Raw genomic sequence first — 14,046 nt, forward strand, 5'->3', positions numbered from 1 at the left:
ACATTATGGATTCTCTAAAAGTATGTATCAAATCATTTGTAGCTTTTTTATTATGAATTATTTTAAATGATGGAATCATGTTCTAAACCTGAACGAATGTTATATTCTTACAATGTCGATAACCCCAGCTCTCTGATTATTTTGTTATTTGAATATATCATTTTTTTAAAAATTAAATTATTACTAATTATGATTCTATTGAAATTTATCTTCTGTGAATTCAGATTTATCCTGATCGTTAATTCAGGCATGGATGAGATTTTTGTACAATCAGCCACCGGTCATCCAATTAGTATAAAATGGTTAGTTATTCATATGTTCAATCAATTTATTTCGTTATGACATTTTGCATCGAAAACCTTTTCCCATATCGATTTATCACGATTGATCATGTTGTTATGGGCAGATTTGAATGCAAAAATTAATCTGAATTAGTCGCCTTTATTTCATCGATAATTATTATGAACATGTGATATAGAGTGAACTCTAATTTGGACATTTGTTTTTTTTTCTCTCAAATTTTTAGATTACAGATTTCAAAATTATACAAAATGGATATTTGGAGAGAGAAAAAAAACAGTCATTTTTGTAAACACAATTCCCGACAATAACCGGAAAATTTTTTACAATTAAATGCAAAACAACAATGTTTAATACAATTAATTTGGCGAGTTTGATTTACATTACGTATATCCCATGGTATAAGATAATGTTCATAGCATGGAAAATGATTACATTCGATTGGATGATCATGATGTAGTGCTGCTGGTCCAAAACGGCTCCAATCACGAATTTTACATTTTTTACGACATTGTGCAAATACTGGCCAATTACGACAATCAAATGCCCAACAACAATGTGCAACACATTGACAACGATCACCAGCATTCACACAATCTTTACCAATGTCGAAACGTTCATGTTCACATGGAATTGTACAATTATTATGTGTTGGATTGATTATCGATGATGTTGAATAATAAAATTCATCGTTTGATTGTTGATCATTATCTTGTTCGGAAAATATTAAACCATACCAAATTATATTTTGTAAAATTAAAATTTTTATCTTTTTGTTCAACATTACAATGATTTTTATGATATATTTTCGTAAATCAAAAATATCAAACAAACATCAATCAACAATAAATATTATATTTTCAAGAAAAAAAATGATCATTACTGAATGATTCTTTTTATATATTTTGATTACAAACATTTTTTTTCTAATTAAAAAAATAGTTTGTTCTGTTTCTGTATTCTGAATATACAAAAGTAAGCAAACCTTGATCTTGACAATGAAAATGTTTTAATTATTTTTTCATGATTTGTTTTTTTTTTTGTTTTCTTGGATTTTGATTGCGATTTTAAATCGAAATCAATTACTACTATACGAAAACGAAAACGTCCTTCAGTACCGTTTTTCAGGTCTGATATAGATAATCATCATCGTCGTTTTATTCATAATCAAATATATATTTCTAACAGAAAAAAAAATGAAAGATATGAACAATTTCAATTTTGAACAAGCAAAATGATTGATTTGATCTTCAGTTCTTCAAACACAGGCACTCATTTTATTCATTATCATTATTTGAAATATGAAAATGAAGAACGTTTTTTTTGTTGTTGATTTATTTATTGGTTTTTTTTTCATTTTCATCAATATTTAAAGAAATTTTCAAATTTTTTTAAAAAATTGATAATTTATTACCTTCATCTTTTCATTTCATTAAAACTATATTTACAAAATTTGAAAACAAAAAAAAACTGATTGGCAAAGAAAACAAAACGAACACAAACACAATAAATAACAGTTTGAGTGTTTTAGAAAATTTTTTGGATGTTAACCATTCAACATCCAAAGGCCAGTATTTGGATTTTCACGCCAATAATTATAATCGAGGTCAGGAATTTCATTACATCGTAAACGTGGATTGCTAAATTGTGAACGATGAAAGAAATAATAATAATAATAAAATTAGAATCTGAAAAAAATGATTTCTGTAATTTTATATTTTCTTACAATATTTCATGTGGTCGTCGTAATGCCCATCGTTGAATTGTTGTTATATTATCACCATTAGCACAAATAATACGTGCTTGGCTTGATTTTTTTATCTGTGCTAATTGACCAGGTGTAAATGATGATGGCATACCTGGATTTTCATACCAAAATCTATCACCTTTACGAATATTAGCAAAATTTCTAGCAATAATACAGCCAAATGTTGGACCAACTAATGCATCAGGCATTGGAAATTCTGAAACACCACCACTCCATAAATCAATATCATCGGGATGTGCATAAAGTTCACTATACATTTGTGCCGTACGATTACCGACCATTGGTATAAGATCTTCAAATGATTCGGCACGTTGAAGTCCACACCATTCACGATAGAAATTATAACCGGGTACACCTTGTTCACGTGCACGTAATAAATTTAACATCGGTAAATCCATACCAGCGAAATCATCCTCTTCTTGAAATAGATGACCAGATACTTCTTTTGTAATAAATGAATCATAACTTTGTGCCGGTGTATCAACTAAACCCATGGTTAATTCATCAATCATACCCGGTCGATAAACAATATATGGTCGTCGTAATAAATTTCTTAAGCTATGTTGTGCAATCATTTTATGATTATTATCAAAACGCATTACTTTACCCTGTATAAATGTATGACCAAAACGAAAAGCTGATGTAGTGAATGCTTGTGATGGTGATGTATGTGCATGTGGATCATAACCATTCCAATAGCCACCCTCTTCTACTAATTTTAGATTATGTTGTTCCATCATATTATCACCGATAACAATCGGTAGCCATTCATTGAATGCAATATGTTGTACAGTTGCAGCCATTATATGACGTGCTTCCTGATAGATACGTTCATCATCCCAATGTGGATTAATACGACCCAATTCGATTGCCATACGATTATGATCACGAACATACAATGTATGTAATACAGTCAAATGTATCTGTTCATTAACACGAATATCACCGGCAATAAAACAGAATAGATTTCTTGGACGATTTATACATTCAAGATCGGGATTTTTATCTTCGGCCGGTAATAAAGGTTTCATACCTTCCTTATCGAATATATTCCATGTACGCATAAGACCACCACGAAATGTTCGTAATCGTTCGGCAGCAGCACGTGTTGATCCATATACAAAATTTGCATCAATCGGTGATGTTAGAATATTCACATGTACACGTGGTCCTAATGCACAATTCGGGCGATGGCCAGCAATGGATCGTTTGAAATCATGACATTTTCTTCCCATTGGTCCATAAACAGGATCATTTGGTGGTATCTGTACTGGTTCACATAATTCATGTGCTGGTTGTCCAGGTGGTAACCTACAACAATCAACTTCAACTTCATGGCCATCGATGAAAACTAATCAAGAAACAAAAAACAAAACAAAAGAAGACCTTTAGATCTAGAAAAAAAATTATAAACACCAAAGAACACATACATCTTGGTGGCATAGCTAATGCAAGATCATGATCAAGAAATTGTCCCCAAGACATAACTAAAATGGTCATATCTGTTGATGGACGATCAAAATCTGCATGTACCATACGAGTGACTAATCTTGGATGAGGTAATTTACGTCCTTTTATTACGGATTTACGATAACCATCGATGCCTTTAAGATGGAGGAAAAAAATCGAACAAACGAAAAAGATCAGATATTTGTTAAAGAAAAAAAAACATTTTAATTATTGCATTGAAAATCATCATAATCATTTTTTATACCATTTGAATAAACAGGTGGAAGATAACGTACAAATGCCGTATTAGCTGCACCCCATGATGGATTTTCAATATTATTACAATGACCAGTATATGTACGGAAACGTTCCATACGACATTTTATTGGTTTAACATGCCCCGGACAATGTGGCCAAAATATTGTACGTGACATATCGATCAATGGTAATGCATTTAATATTTCATCATATGATAGTTCGAATCTGTAAAAAAAATAACACACATCATACGAGAAAAAAAAACAATGATAATAATCATCATTTCAACAAAAAAAAATCTTTAGTAAACAAAATTTATCCCACCTATGTGACAATATTTTGGTCGCTTCCTGTATAACTTCAGCTGTTTCAGCAATCTGTTCGGGTGGTGGTTCCAAATTATCAATATCATTTGGACGTATATATCGTCGTATTCTCATTGCTTTTTCCACAGCAACATTAACATCATCATAAGTGATACATAATTGATTTTGTGACTCTTCATCATTAAACTCTCTAATTGATTTTAAAATAAATTAGCAAATTATTTTTCACACACATGCAAGCACTTGTTATTAAATAATGTAAATAGTGTTAATATTCTCATCATCATAATGATTTTAACTAAAATAGATTCAAATTATTATTGTTTGAAATAAGTAACTTACTGGGAACTTCCACGTAATGCTTCCATCATTGCTTTATATGATAAACCACCATATGATGATGGTGATGTTTTATCATTTGTATCAAATCGTTTCAATATAACAGCACATTCATTCGAATTGGCTAAATAATTATCATTATTATTATTATTAATGTTATTATTATTAACATTATTATCAATATTATCATTCATTAAATAATCATGATTTGATTTTGTTTTTTCATGTTGTTGTTGTTGTTGACCGTTTGTTATCGTTTGTTGATTATTATTTTCATTTTCATTTTCATATGATTGTCGTCGTTGTGTTAATCGAGCAAATGGTGATTTTGTTGATGTTTGTGACCATCGTTTCAGTGTCATCATTTTATTATTATCATTATTATTATTTAGATATTTTTCAAATGGATTTAAACGTTTTGTTGAAAATTTATCATTAAATGAATTTTGTTGTTGTTGCTGTTGTTGAATAGGAAGCCATCTTTGTTGTTGTTGTTGTTTTTGATTAAAATTCTGATTATCATTATCTATTTGATTCGAATTATAATCATTTTGTTGATTATTTTGATATGATCGATCTAAATTATTTGAATTTGATTGAATTTGATCATAATTTCTATTAATTAGATTTGAATTTGGCATTAAATTCTGTTGTTGTTGTTGTTGTTTTGAATAATAATTCATTTGATTAAAATTATTATATGGTATTGATGATATACGTCTTTGATTATACGTGGTTGTTGTTGTTGTTATTGGTAATGTTGTTTGACTATTAATACCTTGATTGAACATTATAAGTAATAATAGAATGATCATTGTGGATATTATTCTCATAATTGTCGATAATGATGTTAATGATGATAACGATAATAATGTTGATAATGATCGTATCCTTTTACGGATATCGAATCGATATGAAAAATGCCTATAATTGAAAACAAAATAAAGTTAAAACATCCGTTTTTTTCCAAAAAAGATTTGAAGAAGAAAAAGAAGAAAAAAATCCTCATCGATAATTATCAAACAGAAAAAAAACATTACTTTCATTTCAAATTGGACACAGATTAAATCAAATCAAATCAAATCGAAACGAAACGAAAGGAAAAACAAGTCAATGTTGAATATTAATTTTTTTCATTCGTTTTTCTCAAATAAAACGACAACTACCAAAGAGTAATTACCATCATTCATTTCCAATTGAACTAATTTTTTGTTGTTGTTGTTGTTGTTTCTATAGGATCCTATATGAATACTTCCTTGATTTACGTATTTTTGAACCGTTCGTTTTACAATCCCAAAGAAAACTATTAATATTAAGAAGAAAAATTTATCGTGTTTCAAAAATTGTTGTTGTTGTTGTTGTTATCGTGGTAATTGGATTGATCACACATTGTATGATTCAATCAGAAAAAGTTAAATAAAAATGTGACATGGTTAATTGGAAAATTATTACAGATCAATAAATTCACCTGAGGTTATCCAAAAAAAAAAAAAAAATCTACAAAAACAACAACAACAACACTGATTGACCAACAACAACGATATCTACAGATCAACAACAACAACAACTTTGTTGTTTTGTTCCACAAGTGCAAGTTCAGGTGTTAAACATAATTGTCCAGACAGTATCTTATTAAAAGGTCGATACATTTTTTTTGTTGTTCATCGTAAATTTATTGATTATTTCATATTCGATTTTTGATTTGTTTGTTTACGATTGTTCAATTTTAAATTATTGTTTTTTTTTTGTTGTTGTTCGAAAAAAATTCAAAAAAAAAAATCAATTTTGATGCGAGAGAAAATCAAGAAAAAAAAAGGTCAAACCTTTATTGGAAATCATCATCATCATAATCATCGTGGTGATGATGACAAATCAAAATCAAATTGAAAATTTTGATTTTCTTCCAAAAAAAAAATAAAATCTTCCACACATCTTTCCAGAAAAAATAAAATCTTTGTTCGGATTTCAAAATCGAAAATTGTCGAAATATTATAAAAGTGTAGAAATGATCAACACACTGGTAAAACGGGAAGATCAATATGAAAAATCGAATGATAAATATTACGAAATTTTATTTATGTGATTTGATGTGATGATGTCTATTTAAAGATTGTAAATTTGATTGAACAAGATACAAATAATGGGAATGATCAAAAAAAATGAAAAATGAAATGAAATTGGAAAATTTTTTCCTCTAAATTTTTTATGGATAGCCAAAATCGAGACCACAAGATCGACCTAAATCTTTTAGCAGCAGCAGAAGAAAAAAAAACATAGATAAACGCGTTGTCATCTACAGCGATCACCCTTTTTAACTTTTTGACAGCAAATTTGAAATGGCAAATTATTATTGAACAACACGAAACAAACAACAACAACATAAAAGTGACCATATTGATGTTTATTTTTCTCATTTTTTTCTCGAAAAAAACAGAATGATTCAAAACGACAAACAAGGATTCTATACATTTTTTTACAAAATGATTGGTCAATTTTTGCCCTTTCTTTCTGAATGTAAAGATTTCGACAACAAAAACAACAAAAAAAAAAAGATAAACGATGAAATCATTAACAAAAACACATACACAAATACAGAAGATTTTTGATTATTTAATAATGATGATTATGATGATGACCATGATTGAAAACAAACAAAAGAATGATGATCATTATGATGATGACAATAAAACTATTCACAACAACACAAAAAAATCACATAATACTTACATGTTTGTTGAGGTCGAGGTTATAAGGATATCATTTGGAATCTAGTTTTTTTGCATTTAAAATTCACAATAATATTATAAAATGATAATAACGATGTTTATTCTTTCGATGAAATAAGAGAATTCAAATTACTTTGTTCAATTTGTTGTTTGTTCAACTTTTGTTGCTTGTTTTTTGATCAAAAATTTCAACGGAAAAAAAAAATGATATTTTTTGAGAATAAAGAACAGAACCTTTTTCCGAATTGATAATATTCTGTAAAAGAATTGAATTACAAAATCAATTTTTCATTTGGCACACACACGATGTACACTGCTAACCACACACACACACACAACCATACGAAACGTGATCAATAATTTTTGTTTGAATGAAATGTTTTCCTGTTTGATAAATCCGTAATTGAATAAAAGATACGTTGTTTGGAAATTTTTTTTAAATTATTTGAATTGATGATGATGATGGTTATGTATCGATCATGTTAATTATTGATGAGGATGATGATGATGATGATGGCGTGAAATGAAATGAAACAAACAAATTTTTTTTAATGATTGAAAAAACAATGAAAATGAAATGATGATCGGCTGTGCGGTCGAATGATTTTCGACAGTTTTTTTTGGAAAATATTTTTAATTTTCAAAATGGTAAAAAAAGAAAAGAAAACCGCCGATGATGATGATAATTTCTAATGAAATGAACAACAACAAAAAAAATCGAACGTTTTTCGTTACATAATTGAACAAGAAAAACGATTGACAAGAAGAAGAAAAAAAATTTAAAAATTCGGCGCTAAAAAAATTTTTGACTTTTTTACGTCTTCGTAATGGGAGAGAAGACTGGGATGGATAATCTTTTGATTTCTCTACTAACATCAATCCATCCATCCTTCCATCGATCATCATGAGAAAAAGAAGAGAATGCCTAACTCTTTATGGCTTTTTGTTTCTGGAACTCTTTTTTTACTCTGGTTTATTTTTTTTCTTCTTCAGCCCTTATGTTTGTTTGTTTGTTTGTTTGTGTGAATGTGTGTCTGTCAACAAGTGTCTATCATCAGAATCAATTTAAATGGATTTTTTTTTGTGTTTTGAACAACAAAAAAAAAAGAGAAGAAGAAAAAAAACATTTTCAAGTCGATCCTGGATCATCATCATCATCATCATCATGATCATCATCGACAATTGATGTCAAACCCGATTGACATCATCATCATCATCATCATAAATCCATGGTTCATGCTTGTTACATATTTTCGTTTTTGAATATTTCATCAAAAAATTTTTTTTTCTGATAGAAAAAATAGTTGATGAATTTGAAACAACAAACTGTTTGCCAATGTGTGGTCAATGGTCGACAATTGATTTTCATTATTTTCGTGATTGAATTCCCAAAAAATGAGAAAAAATGTAAAAAATTGATCATCATTATCATCACCATTCTCCGCGAAAAAAAATCATGATGAAAAAACAAAATTTTTTTCATCTCATTTTTTTCCCATCATCATCATCATCCAATCATTATTGTCCACGATGATGATGATGTTTCGATTGTAATATGCAAACAAAACAAAACAAAACTCAAACAAGCACACAAATATTAGTTTTTTTTCTTCTTTTTGGATAAGATTGAGAAACGATTCACAATAAAGATATTTTACTATTATTGGGTGTATAGATAAATATTTATTTAAATATAAATAAAAAAAACAAAGAAAAAATTTTTTTTCTGTAAAAAAGTAAAGAAAAAATTCAATTATGAAATTCATCATTCGTTTTTTTTTCTTTTTTGTTTTGCAAGAATGATGTAATTAAATTGTTGTTGTTTTTTCTTCGTAGTTTTAAGTTTCATTTTTGTTCAATAAAATTAATTTAGATGGATTCGTTATGAATTGTTGTTGTGTCGTTGTGTCTGTGTGTGTGTGTGATTAGCTTTCATCATCGTCATTATCGATTAATAATTTCTTTTTTCTACCTGTTACCAGGTGTGTGTGTGTGTGTTTGTTTTCGTGTTTATAAATATAAAAAAAACAAAAACAGTAATTAAAATCAAAATAAACAATTGAGGAGAAAAACCAAAACAAACAAAACAAAACAAAATTTGTCAAATTAAAACTTAGATATTCGTTAATCTTTTTGATTATCATATTTATATGGTGTTGAATTTAAAAGGAAACAGATTTTATCCGTATATTCTTCAATCTGTAAAATATTTTTTTAAAAAGAGATATTATTTTCAATGTAATCAAGAAGGGAAAAATCATTAACACACATACCCATTTGGATACAGGTTTTCCTGCACCATGTCCAGAATTAGAATCGATTCGAATCATTAATGGTGTATTGGGTAATTTTTTACCTAAACGATATTGTAATTCAGCAATAAATTTATATGAATGTGCCGGTACAACACGATCATCGTGATCGGCTGTAACGACCAACATATTTGGATATTGTTTAAGATTATGAGGTACATTATGTAATGGAGAATATTTTTGTACATATTTAAAATGTGTTCTATTATGTATTACATCACCATATTCTTCTTTCCATGCATAACCAATCGTAAATAATGGAAATTTAAGCATATCCAATACACTATAATTTATAATAATTTAAATTGATTACATTTCATTAGGTCATCGATATTAATTATTAATGAACACGAATACATACCCAACTTCGGCAATTGTCGAACCAAAAATATCTGGACGTTGATTGGCTGAAGTAGCGGCTAATAAACCACCATTTGATCGTCCATTTATGGTCAAATATTCTCTTGATGTATAATTATTTTCAATTAACCAATCACCGGCAGCAGCAAAATCATCGAAAACATTTTGTTTATTCAAAAGCATTCCTTGTTTATGCCAATCATCACCATATTCACCACCACCACGTATATTGGCCGATGCATAAATACCATTCAAATATTTAACAAAAAACATGGCCATTGGATTATATGAAGGTTGAACATTAATATTAAAACCACCATAAGCATAAAGCCATGTTGGATTTTGGCCATCAAGAGTAATATTCTAAAGAAAATAAAACAATGAATTTTTAATCAATCATTATCATTATTTATTATATGAATGAATGACATACTTTTCTCGAAACAATAAACATCGGAACTTGAGTTCCGTCTTTACTTTTGTAGAAAATTTGTGTATTATTATAATCAGATTCATTAAAACCATCAATTATTGATTTTTTATACACCTAAAACAGAAACATAGGGAAAAGATCACGAAATCGTAAGAAAAAAAAATGCTAATCATCATTAGTATCATCAAAAAAAAAAAAAAACAAACCACTGTTTTATTAGTTGATAGATCATGATAGTAAATGACACCGGGTGATAAGAATTTTGAATGAAGGAAAAAAAATTCTGGACTTTTCATTTTACTAACGGCAGCTACAATCGAACCAATTTCAATAGGAATATCGTAAAGATATTCTCCATCTAATAATCGATGTACTTTTAATTTGTCCTGTACATCAATCATATAGGTAGCAACAATTTTATCATAATCAGCTATGTAAGCATTCGAGAGGATTGCCTTTGTTGATTCAGCTATTATATCACGCCAATTATCCTTTAATAATAATTAATATTATTAACGATATAATTCAAGCCATTAATGTCAAAATTTACCCGTGATGGATTGTTTAAATCTACGCATACCAGACGAAAATTTTTTGCCTTATAATTTGTACGTACATATGTACAATTTTCATCATCACCAACATAATGATATTCCGAATCAATTTGTTGTTTGGAAACAATCCAATCAAATGAAATTGATGATTGACTTATATTCATTGGATTGAAACGTGCATATAACCATGGTGTATTTGATGTTCCTTCGGTGGGAAATAAATGTATTTTATGGCCATCTTCGCTTACCAAGATCGATCCTCTATATTGATTATATATAATGTGTGAATTGTTTAAAAAACAAACAAACAAACAAAAAACAATTCATCTAACTTACACTAACCACTTGGGATGTTCAGGAAATCCAAGTATTTTAATATCATTTTTTTGTTCAGTATTCAAACGATGATAATAAAGTTTCTGAAATTCTGGTATAATCGTTTCGGTTCCTTCACCATCACCTTTATATTCATCATAATACTATAAAATACAGAATATTGATAGATTTCATTATTTTTTTTACAAAAAAAAAACTTACAGCATAAAAAAATCCATCATTATTGTTTGTCCATGCAACATTGGAAAATTTTATTTTAGTTAGAACATCGGGTAAATCTTCTAATGTTTCAACATTTTTTATATGAATTATAGTCCAATCGGAACCACCTTTCGATGTACCATATGCACAATATTTTCCATCATTTGAAAATGATAAAAATTTCAATGCAATTGTACCATCTTGTGATAGTTTGTTTGGATCTAAAAATTCAATAGGTTCATCATCCAATGAATTAAGGCTATAAATGATTGCCTGATTTTGTTCCGGTTTACGTATAGAAACAAAATATTTATCACCATATTTTGTTGGTATACCATAGGTTGTAGTATTATATAATTGTTTAAATCTAACAAATATGAAAATAAAACAAAATAAAACAAAACAAAATTAAAATTAAACGATCATCATTTATGTATTATACATACTTTTCTTTGATTGAATCATAATTTTCATTTGAATGAATATATTCCGATGTTATTTTATTTTGTTCATGAACAAATTTAGCTGTTTCCTTACTTTTTGAATTTTCTAACCAATAATATGGATCCTGTGTCTAAATTATGAATAAATATTATATTAAAATAATCAATCATATGACATATGATCATCATCATCATCATTATTAATATTATTTACCCAAATGCCGAATCTTTCATAGAAAATATTTTCACGTTTTAAATCCGGATATGATTTCCATGTATGTTGTTGTTGTTTTGAACGATGTTCAGTGATGGTTGCTTTAGCAGTTATTAATGTTGTTGTTGTTGTTGACAATAAGAATGAAAATGTGATAATCAAATTCAATATCATGATAAATGTATTCATTTTTTTGTTTGTTTATTTATTTGTGTTTGCTGATGCGAATTTCAATTAAATCTTATGATGTTGTTGTTGTTGATGATTATGATTGACAAGTTTTTCTTTTTTAAAAAAATCAAACATACATGACTTTCATTAGATGAACCGTATTGATATTCCGTAAGTGAAAAAGTTAATTATTCAACAACAGCGTATATAAATGATGCATGATGTGGGCATTTCATGAAAGAAAATGAAAATGAAAATTTGAATGGATTGATAGGATGGGATTTATAAAAATTTGAAATATTTTTTCTGTAAAAAAATCATGATTGTCATTTTTTTCCGTTCAATTGTCATCAGCATGAAATTTTAGTTTTATTTTTTTTTCTGTGATGATGATATAAATGTATGATGATAATCTACCGGACGACGATGCTTCTACTTGCTAACAAACACTTGCAATATAGGCTACTGATGTTAATGATGATGCTGCTAACAATAATAATAATGGATCATATAAAATTTTTATTATTTCAAAAGGTTTATTGTTATACCATTCATTGATATGAGATGGATTATGATGACCATAATAATGACATTTATCATGTAATACCAAAGACATCACCTTATCATCATCATCATGTCATCAATGATAAACACATCAAACGACTTTGGAAATTTGAAGCAAATATGAAAGCGATGAAATATTAGACACCAAATAGAAAGGGGTGGAAAAAAATGAGGGAGAAAAATTCTTATTTATTTTATTGCAGATGGATCAACAGAAAAAAAAATACTCAAAAATGATGATGATGATTGACGTTTCCTTTTTTTCATATTTTCATCTATCATTATCAGATGATAATTGTCTAGGTGAAAATAATGGATGAAGAACTCAGACTTTATTTCCTTTTTTTTATTTATACAAACAACAATATCATTGGAAACAAACAGAAAAAACCGTTTAAATAAATGTCAAAAAATCGAATGTAACAGCAGAAAGGAAGTGTTTATACAACTCAAACATCTGATTCAATATTTCAAGGAAATATTTTTTTTATTTGTTTCAAAAGGATTCTCATATTTTTTCGGAAAATTTCTCTAAGAATTTTTATTGATTCTTTTCAAAAAAATGATGTGATACATTTACAAATGAAATATAAAATTATTTTTAAAATCAAGAATTTAACATCGGTGACAATGGTCGAATGTTTGCATTTCTTAATCGAATATTTGAATCACGATTTTCATATGCATAGAATCCATTAAAATCGATCAATATACTGATGATTGTATCGGCATGACCACTGAAAACAAAAAAAAATGATTGAAATTTCAATAATTTGATCAAATGAAAATACATACCTGGCAACAAGATCATCAAAATATATTCGTCTTGATTGTTGTGGTCTAATCATATCATAGATTTCATTACTAAAATCATCAAAATTAATCGGTTCCTGTCCTTGACGACGCATCTGATTTTCGATTGCTTTGAAAAAATATCGTAAAACAAAATCATCCAAATAATGGCAACGATTAATGTCTAATATGTTGAAGAAAAAATAAACCGATTGAATTTCTTTACGATTTTCCAATGCCAAAATTATATCAATAAATGTTTTAAAATCCTATTGATTATTCAACGAAATATTCAAATAAAAACCGAATCGGAAAGACATCAATTCAATACATACAATTTCTTTGTTATAAGTCATACAAACATCGAACAATTGTTCGACAAATAATTCATTAAAATTACCAAATTTTAAAAATTCCAATTTCGATATCATACCATTATGATCATCATCAAGGCTAATAATCGATAAAGAAAAGAAAATAAAAGATTAAATTTAATTAAA

General features: G+C 27.9%; 4 protein-coding genes across 5 annotated transcripts; all 4 read right to left on the minus strand.

Moving 5' to 3' along the window:
• Positions 1–440: 440 nt before the first annotated feature.
• LOC113791096 (uncharacterized) lies at positions 441–1,161 on the minus strand. The gene has a single exon (XM_027340825.2). The coding sequence runs from the start codon at positions 1,082–1,084 to the stop codon at positions 581–583; it is 504 nt and encodes a 167-aa protein (XP_027196626.2). The 5' UTR covers positions 1,085–1,161; the 3' UTR covers positions 441–580.
• A 592-nt stretch (positions 1,162–1,753) lies between these two features.
• Positions 1,754–7,695, minus strand: LOC113791073 (peroxidase-like). Its single transcript, XM_027340798.2, has 7 exons — positions 7,168–7,695; positions 4,444–5,364; positions 4,100–4,291; positions 3,783–4,000; positions 3,499–3,672; positions 2,027–3,419; positions 1,754–1,940 (listed from the first exon to the last, which is right to left on the minus strand). Coding segments are annotated over exons 1-7 (2,994 nt in total). The 5' UTR covers positions 7,170–7,695; the 3' UTR covers positions 1,754–1,846.
• Positions 7,696–8,915: 1,220 nt separating this feature from the next.
• Positions 8,916–12,899, minus strand: LOC113791072 (prolyl endopeptidase-like). 2 transcript variants are annotated; one of them, XM_027340797.2, is made up of 11 exons: positions 12,739–12,899; positions 12,020–12,673; positions 11,809–11,936; positions 11,363–11,729; positions 11,162–11,304; positions 10,822–11,086; positions 10,478–10,762; positions 10,272–10,385; positions 9,840–10,201; positions 9,440–9,761; positions 8,916–9,365 (listed from the first exon to the last, which is right to left on the minus strand). In XM_027340797.2, exons 2-11 carry the CDS (start codon positions 12,206–12,208, stop codon positions 9,291–9,293), a joined length of 2,250 nt encoding a protein of 749 aa, XP_027196598.2. In that variant the 5' UTR covers positions 12,209–12,673; positions 12,739–12,899; the 3' UTR covers positions 8,916–9,290. The 2 variants fall into 2 exon arrangements, with proteins under 2 accessions (XP_027196598.2, XP_075677884.1); XM_075821769.1 differs by having other exon boundaries at positions 12,020–12,676.
• Positions 12,900–13,361: 462 nt separating this feature from the next.
• LOC142645477 (serine/threonine-protein phosphatase 2A regulatory subunit B'' subunit gamma-like) lies at positions 13,362–13,977 on the minus strand. The gene is made up of 3 exons (XM_075821749.1): positions 13,882–13,977; positions 13,550–13,815; positions 13,362–13,491 (listed from the first exon to the last, which is right to left on the minus strand). Exons 1-3 carry the CDS (start codon positions 13,975–13,977, stop codon positions 13,362–13,364), a joined length of 492 nt encoding a protein of 163 aa, XP_075677864.1.
• Positions 13,978–14,046: the final 69 nt, after the last annotated feature.

The sequence above is a fragment of the Dermatophagoides pteronyssinus genome, unplaced genomic scaffold, assembly GCF_027571235.1.
Source record: "Dermatophagoides pteronyssinus isolate colony J.1.1.1.1 unplaced genomic scaffold, Derpt_VIB-CSIC_2022.12 sq0012, whole genome shotgun sequence".
In the NCBI taxonomy this organism is placed as follows: Eukaryota; Metazoa; Arthropoda; class Arachnida; order Sarcoptiformes; family Pyroglyphidae; genus Dermatophagoides; species Dermatophagoides pteronyssinus.

Coding starts and splice junctions, on each gene's coding strand:
- LOC113791072 (XM_027340797.2), bottom strand. CDS start 12,208: ATGAATACATTTATCATGATATTGAATTTGATTATCACATTTTCATTC. Junction 11,305..11,362: donor ATGATGGATTTTTTTATGCT/GTAAGTTTTTTT, acceptor TGTATTTTATAG/TATTATGATGAATATAAAGG. Junction 11,087..11,161: donor GAACATCCCAAGTGGTTAGT/GTAAGTTAGATG, acceptor TAATCAATATAG/AGGATCGATCTTGGTAAGCG.
- LOC113791096 (XM_027340825.2), bottom strand. CDS start 1,084: ATGTTGAACAAAAAGATAAAAATTTTAATTTTACAAAATATAATTTGG.
- LOC113791073 (XM_027340798.2), bottom strand. Junction 4,292..4,443: donor GCATTACGTGGAAGTTCCCA/GTAAGTTACTTA, acceptor AAAATCAATTAG/AGAGTTTAATGATGAAGAGT. Junction 3,420..3,498: donor ATTAGCTATGCCACCAAGAT/GTATGTGTTCTT, acceptor TTTCTTGATTAG/TTTTCATCGATGGCCATGAA.
- LOC142645477 (XM_075821749.1), bottom strand. CDS start 13,977: ATGATATCGAAATTGGAATTTTTAAAATTTGGTAATTTTAATGAATTA. Junction 13,816..13,881: donor TGACTTATAACAAAGAAATT/GTATGTATTGAA, acceptor AATAATCAATAG/GATTTTAAAACATTTATTGA. Junction 13,492..13,549: donor TTTGATGATCTTGTTGCCAG/GTATGTATTTTC, acceptor TTTTGTTTTCAG/TGGTCATGCCGATACAATCA.